At 42.2% G+C, this 7,336-nt stretch overlaps 1 protein-coding gene across 1 annotated transcript; it reads left to right on the forward strand.

Moving 5' to 3' along the window:
• Nucleotides 1-248: 248 nt before the first annotated feature.
• LOC147891844 (pentatricopeptide repeat-containing protein At1g15510, chloroplastic-like) lies at nt 249-3,192 on the forward strand. Its single transcript, XM_087388711.1, has one exon. The coding sequence runs from the start codon at nt 260-262 to the stop codon at nt 2,378-2,380; it is 2,121 nt and encodes a 706-aa protein (XP_087244837.1). The 5' UTR covers nt 249-259; the 3' UTR covers nt 2,381-3,192.
• Nucleotides 3,193-7,336: the final 4,144 nt, after the last annotated feature.

A 7,336-nucleotide genomic window follows, 5' to 3' on the forward strand; every position in this document is an offset into this window, starting at 1 on the left:
TTAATATTTGGAAATTGGAAACATTCTTAAGGGCACTCCCACTTGCAGTAGCAATTGCCTTTCGTCGTGCTTATGCTAGGTCAGGGAGTACTCGATGGGTCCCTCCCAGCGGTGGGGCAACCCAGAGAGAAAAATAACTCTGCGACGAGTCTGAAGCTGAATGATTAGCACAGGTAAAGTTGTAGATTGGCTAGTCTGGCTAGTCTAGTGTGAATCTTAACAACAGACTAATCCACGATCTCCAGATTTCAAGCATAACATGACCAAGGAGTCCCTACATATAGATAGCTGGAAGAATCCAGGTTGGGTCAACGACATGCTCGAGGAAAAGCCCAAAGCATCCACTGGTCAGGCCCAAAACCAGGGATTGGAGTGTGGCAACAGTGGCTTCAGGTTTGGAGTAAGCGTGAATGTATCTAAAGCAGAACTGCGCCAGAAGGGTGGCTGGGAAATGCTCAGCTTAGAGGAGGCACTCACATGTATGGAACAGATGCCCCAATTGCCTTCAGTTCAAAACCTCATATGCATCTTGCATAGATGCAGAATTAAGAAAAATCTAACGTATACCAAGCGCTTGTATGCCTACATGTGCAAAAGTGGGCTGGAAGATCATAGATCTCTTGGGAACTACCTCATCCCAATACTGGTCCAAGTTGGAAGCATGTGCGATGCTCAGCAGGTTTTCAACAAGTTGTTTGATCGGAATGTGTATTCTTGGACTGCTCTCATCAGAGGATATATTGAATGCGGGGATTCAAAGCATGCCCTCAACCTCTTTCAGAAAATGCAAGAGGATTCTGTACACCCTAGCGAGTACACCTTCGTGGCCGTACTGAAGGGGTGTGCTAGGCTGAAAGATGCAGAAAGAGGCCGAGAAATACACACCGAGGTAGCTAGAAAGGGGCTGGAAACAGATCTTGTTGTTGGCAGCGCCTTGGTGGATATGTATGCCAAATGTGGCATGCTTGCAGAAGCACGGGAAGTGTTCGACAAGCTGTCAGTTCGAGACGTAGTCTCATGGACTGCACTAATCTCAGGATATGCTGAGCAGGGCCTTGGTGAGGAAGCGCTGAACTGTTTTGAGCAAATGCAACTGGAGGGTCTCTCTTCAGATGCTGTGACATTTGTTTGCAGCTTGAAAGCTTGTAGCAGCATAGGAGCGATGGACAAGGGTCAAGAAATACACACCAAGATAGCCAGAAAAGGTCTGGAAAGAGATCCTGTCATTGGCAACGCCTTGGTGGATATGTATGTCAAATGTGGCTTGCTTGCGAAGGCATGGGAAACACTTGACAAGCTGCCAGTTAGAGACGTAGTCTCCTGGACTGCACTAATTGCAGGGTATGCCGAGCAGGGGCTTGGTGAGGTAGCACTGAACTGTTTTGAACAGATGCAACTGGAGGGTCTCTCTCCAAATGATGTGACATTTGTTTGCGTCTTGAAAGCTTGTGGCAGCATAGGAGCCCTAGACAAGGGCCGAGAAATACACTCCAAGATTTCCAGTAGGGGAGTGGAAAGAGACCTTGTTGTTGGCAGCACCTTGGTGGATATGTATGCCAAATGTGGTGCGCTTGCAGAAGCACGGGAAGCATTTGACAAGCTGCCAGTTCGAGATGAGATCTCATGGAATGTAATAATCGCAGGACACGTTGAACAGGGGCTCAGTGAGGATGCGCTAGACTGTTTCAAACAGATGCAGCTTGAGGGTATCTCTCCAAATTGTGTCGCATTTGTTTGCAGCTTGAAAGCTTGTGGAAGCATCGGAGCCATAAACAAGGGCAGAGATATACATGCTGAGATAGCCAGAAAGGGGCTGGGAAGAGATCTTGTTGTTGGCAGCGCCTTGGTGGATATGTATGCCCAATGTGGCTTGCTTGCAGAAGCACAGCAAGTGTTTGACAAGCTGCCAGTTCAAACTGAGGTCTCGTGGACTGCACTCATGGCAGGATATGCCCAGCAAGGAGAAAGTGAAATTGTGTTGTATATGCTCGATAGAATGAGAGGAGACGGGATAAAGCCAGATGGGGTTACGTTCTCTATTGTTCTTACTTTATGCAGTCACACGGGTCTAGTGGGTGAGGGCCAGAAGTACTTTGAGGCCATGGACAAAAACTATGGTATCACTCCAACGATTGAGCACCACATTAGTATGGTTGATCTCCTTGGCCGTGCAGGCCAATTAGAAGAGGCAGCAGTAATGATAAAGAAGATGCCGTTCTACCCTAATCTTGTGGTGTGGCATACAGTGTTGGCTGCTTGTCGAAAGTGTGGTAATGTGGAGCTTGGAAGACTAGCCTTTGAACATGCAGTGCAATTGGATGAAAAGGATGCTGCAGCTTATGTCTTGATGTCTAACATCTATGCAGATGCTCGCATGTAGGAGGATACAGAATGTGGTTGAGGCAAGGAGTGTGAACTTCACGCATGGAAGAATCCAGCACAAAGTTGGTGGCTTGACGATAGGAGGATGGTGTTTTTGTTTTTGGTGGGGGATATAAGGCATTCCCAAAGCAAAAATATATTTGCAAAGCTAAAAGACTTTCCCTTAAAATGAGGGATGAAGGGTATACCGACACATTTGCACTGGCGTTGAAGCAAAGAAAGATGGGTTATGTGCGCACTGTGCATAGCGAGAAGCTGGCTAACGTGTGTACCCTAATCAATACACCCCGACACACATACGGGTTAGAGATCCAAACTTCTTCCATATCTCTAAGGAAGGAAAGTGTGCTGGTGGGGACTTTAGTGATGCTCGAGCACTAGTTTCCCTCTTTGAAATGTTCGAAAAATGGAAGAAGGTAGAGGGAAAAGTTGAGTTGGACATTATATATTTTATTGTGAGTTGCTTTTACGAGATGGAATCTGCTGCTAAAAACAAGGTGGTGTACCTTGCCCCCCCCCTTCTCTAAGAAAAACTGGCTATTAGAAGCATTGGAATTTATTGAGGTGAAAGAGAGTGCTGGCTGTCTGCAGCCTGCCTCTCAAGGTCTCATCTCACTACCGAGACTACACCAAAAGCAGGCGCCAATAGGCAAGGGTGGGGGTTATACATACCTATGGATACCTTGTTCTATGAGAATAAGTTACTCCCCAGCTCAGTGCCCTGGTGCAGCTTATTAACCTTTGTACAATACTGTGCATTGTAGTGGTATGGCTTAGTGCCCTCTAAATAAAGCCATGCCTCACAAAAATAAGCGTTGGTACACCATACATTTCAGTGCCCTCAAACTCTCAACTAGGCTCAATATTTGCCCGTAATATATGGCCATGGTCCCTCTCATTGCTTACAGTTTCTGTACTTACACTTCATTATATCAATCGGTATATCTCCCTTAATCCAATCTACGGGGTTGCATTTTCCATATCATATGACCTATTTAACTAAACAAGTAGTCTAACCATGTAACTTAAGTATATGGTTTATGTAGGGGATTTCAATTAATATATACAAGGGCTTCTCAAGTAACCTAGTATCACGTTTTTTCTCCATCATAAAATACCCTATAATTTCTCTCTCTTAACCAGATCTGATTATAAATACAGAACTCCCAATCGTGACTAATATCCCAGCTTATTCTTCATACCTATGAGGATGAGCCCTCAAGATCAATCCTTTATATCATTCAATTCATAAGCTTCTATCTATTGTTTGGAGCCATTTGAATATCAAAGTAACCCATTAGTTAAGGGAATTGAGGGTCAAGGTTCCATAACCCAGGTGGACCTCCCGATTTCCCTTGGGGCCCTCTCAGTCTTGCCAGTTCTATGCTAATTAGGGTATTAGTGCCCTACGAATTATGTAGTCAATTTAGGGAATTCCATAATATAATAAGTGTTTGCCTGCATATACATCTCGTCCTTAAATTATACTACCTCCGAATGTATCATCAAGGGGGGTACACAATTCGAAGACATTAGCTTTGCGGGACCATTCAACAAATGTTCTTTCATTACTATAGCACAATATGCATATGCAATAATTATTGCCCAATTTATCACGGAGTACTGCTCCTTCCTTCTTCTAAAACATTGCTATATAGTCTTATCCATAAATCCAACAAATCCAAAGTGGGAAATCCAATCACCCAAAGCATAGCCACCTAGCCTACTCTAATAAAAGTCGTATGCAAAGAAAATTTTGTAGTGCCAACCATTGCTCTTTTTTATCTTCTTAGGGGACCGATTTAGGTCCCTTAATAACTTGGGTCCATGTCTTTTCCACCCCTATCTAGAAACCCCCATGCAAGGGGATTGATGCGTTTGTGTGTGTGTGGGGGCGGGGGGGGGGCGTGCGCCCATAATTCACTTTTGGCCTCTCCATCTCTTCTCGATACTGCAAGTGCATATATATTTCCTCTCTCTACTTTGTCTCGAGCTATATCGGAGCATCTTGCAACTTGTTATGGGCACGGTTGCCTGTTGCTTTTCTGCTATAAGCAGATCTTCTTTGATCCATTAGCTCCAGTACCTGGTCTCGTCGAATTCTCTTTTTAGTTATGTAAGCTGATTGTTTTATGATAAATGACAAGTCGCTTCGTTGCCTCAGATTCTTAATATATTATATTAAAATGGCATGAGAGAGTATTCTCATGAAAATGGTCAACATATTTTCTTGCTTTGGCTTTTCAATGGGCAACCGCTATTTTAAGAAGGTGAAAAGAACTAATTACAACAAGTTGTATACTTAACATCCATCCAAAGTCAATTTCAAGTGTGTACGAGCTGAAAGCTTCGTACTTGGTGCATAGGTAGGAATCTCTTTCAAGACTAGTCTAATGTCAATCATAATCATTAGCATGGCTTGAATGCATACCCAAACACTTACATACAAGAACTATATGACGAAGATTCCTTCAAGGTTCAGAGCTCTCATTAACTTGGATGAAACTATGTGCATCTCTCTTCTATTTCTCGCGGTTCTCTATGTGTAGAGCATATCGACAAGATGAGAAAGCCTTTCATGTATCTACTACCTTGTTACCTTCTGTTTTGTCCAAACGATATAGTTTCATGTATCTCTACAAGGATTATATCCTATAAGTTCTATGTGTAAATGCGAATTCCTATGTGCTATGCATATACTATGAATGCGAATTACTATGTGTTGAATGCAACTTACTATAAAATCAATGGCACATTATTTGGTTTATAATTTTTGGAGAGGAATCGTGCACCACACACATGTGTGGTTATGTGCCAATGACGAAAGCAAAATGCTTTCCAATTACGTAACACGGCATCTACTCTCATTTTCAATATTCAACTTCAAGTTCAGTTTCATAAAGTGCTATATGCTAAATGCTAAATGCTATATACCGAATGCAATATTCTTTTTCAATAGAGATGCGTGCTCGAGATCTAGTTGAGTTTATGTAGTCAAAGCTAACCTTTGAAGCCTCAAGTAGGAGGATAATACTCACAAGCCTTCAGAAAATGAACCTTTCTTACAAAACAAGAAAGGAGTCTTATAAAACCAAGATCCAGTACAAGATTTGCAAATTCGAGAAAATAAACTTCTAAATGAATCTCTCACTCAAAGGGTGATAGCTTGAGCTTTAAACCAATTGTAATCAAAACTTCATGTGATTAACTTTCTCTTGAGGCATAATATAAAAATCTTTTTTTACTCGAAATAAAAGAAAAAGAACAATGGTAGAAAGACCAAGAGACCAGTGAAGGAACAATGTGTTGCATTGGAGGTAGGAAAGAACAATGGCTAAAGATTAGGAAGAAGCACACCTTGGCCCTGTCGATTGCTTCAAACTTGCACACCTTCAGCCATCTTATTAACGTTTTAATCTAAGAAATGTGGCTAAGAGTGCTCTCAACAGAAGTGGAATGGAAGAGGGTGAGAGAGAGGGAGAGCCACACGAGTTTTGGTGGGTGCAGAACACCCTAATCTTCTATGTCATTCATATATATATATATATATATACATGTTTGAATATTGTACATAACTAGGGTTAAGGTACAGTGGCCTTTAACCCCCACAATGAAGTGGAATGGAAGAGGGTGAGAGAGAGGGAGAGCCACACAAGTTTTGGTGGGTGCAGAATGAAGGTGCAAGAATGGAATGGAAAGACATAATGAAAATGCTAGAGCAAAGTAAAGATAACCAAAGTACTCACATGATGGAAAGCTTGATGTAGATGTTGACTCCTTTGATTTGACACAAGGAAGTACAACACTCTTATAGAGTGCACACACAAACTAAAGTACCTAGTGTATATGGGATAATTCCCAATATGACATGTGGCACTCTCACACAAATACTAGTTCCTAGTACACACTAGAACACTCAACTTGACTTCATGTTCTAACACCCCCCCATGAAGGAAAGGTGAGTGAAAGCATGAGTCCATAAAAAAATGCAGTTCCTTGATATTCCCAACAAATCCCCCCTCAAGGAAATGCCTCATACTGCAAGGATAAATCATAGGCTCATGGTCTCTCATGCCAGGGTCTCTGGTCAAGGATAAATCCACGGCTCTAGTCTCTCATGCAAGTTGGACATCCTTGGGTAGGTACATAATATGGGATATACCAGGATAAACACACAAAACATAATAGATACCTCTGAGACAAGATAAGACAAGATACCTTTGCATACTCATAGCGGTTGCAACAGGTTTACAAAATCCTTTTTGGAAACATGATCCAGGCAGGGAACCCTAGAAACAAAAATCTTTATCATCTACCATATATGCTTTTTCATCACTTGTGTCCTCCACCATATTTGCTGGATTTTTCTTTGAGAAACAATTATTTTCAGAGTGGCCATTCTTGCCACAAATCCCACATGGCTTGATGCCAAAACAATCTTTCTCATCATGATTGTTTTTGCCACAATGTCTACAAGCTTTAAAATTCATCCTTTTGAACTTGGTTGCCAAAGCTAGTTCTCCCTCATCCTTCTGTTTCTCTTTCTTCCTTTCCTCTTCCTGCAATGCACTTATGATTCCTTCAAATGAAGGATTAGGACCATATTTCAGCGTGGTTACTAGGTTGTCGTATTCTTTTGGCATGCTTTTGAGAAGCACTACCATAGAATCATCTTCTGTCACCGGTGAATCAACCGAAGCCAACTGGTTCATGAGACTTCTCATTTTGTTGATGTGAGCATCAAGAGGTGCTCCAGATGTCAGCTCTAACTCAAAGAACTCAATCTTGAGTGACAGCTTAGAATGCTTGCTACTTGCACCAAATAAGTGGTCAAGCACAGCCCAAGCTTCAGCAGGATCTTCAAGATTGGCAATGTGATGCAGATAATTGTCTCCAAGACCTAATGCAATGATTGCGAATGCTTGCTCGAGATGTTGAGGTTCCTTTTCCCTCT

The sequence above is a fragment of the Dipteris shenzhenensis genome, chromosome 17 (assembly GCF_047967505.1).
Source record: "Dipteris shenzhenensis isolate YYH24624 ecotype China chromosome 17, Dip_SZ_1.0, whole genome shotgun sequence".
NCBI classification, from domain to species: domain Eukaryota; kingdom Viridiplantae; phylum Streptophyta; class Polypodiopsida; order Gleicheniales; family Dipteridaceae; genus Dipteris; species Dipteris shenzhenensis.

What these genes read in the sequence shown, in the direction of transcription:
- LOC147891844 (XM_087388711.1), top strand. Translation starts at nt 260, where the DNA reads ATGACCAAGGAGTCCCTACATATAGATAGCTGGAAGAATCCAGGTTGG.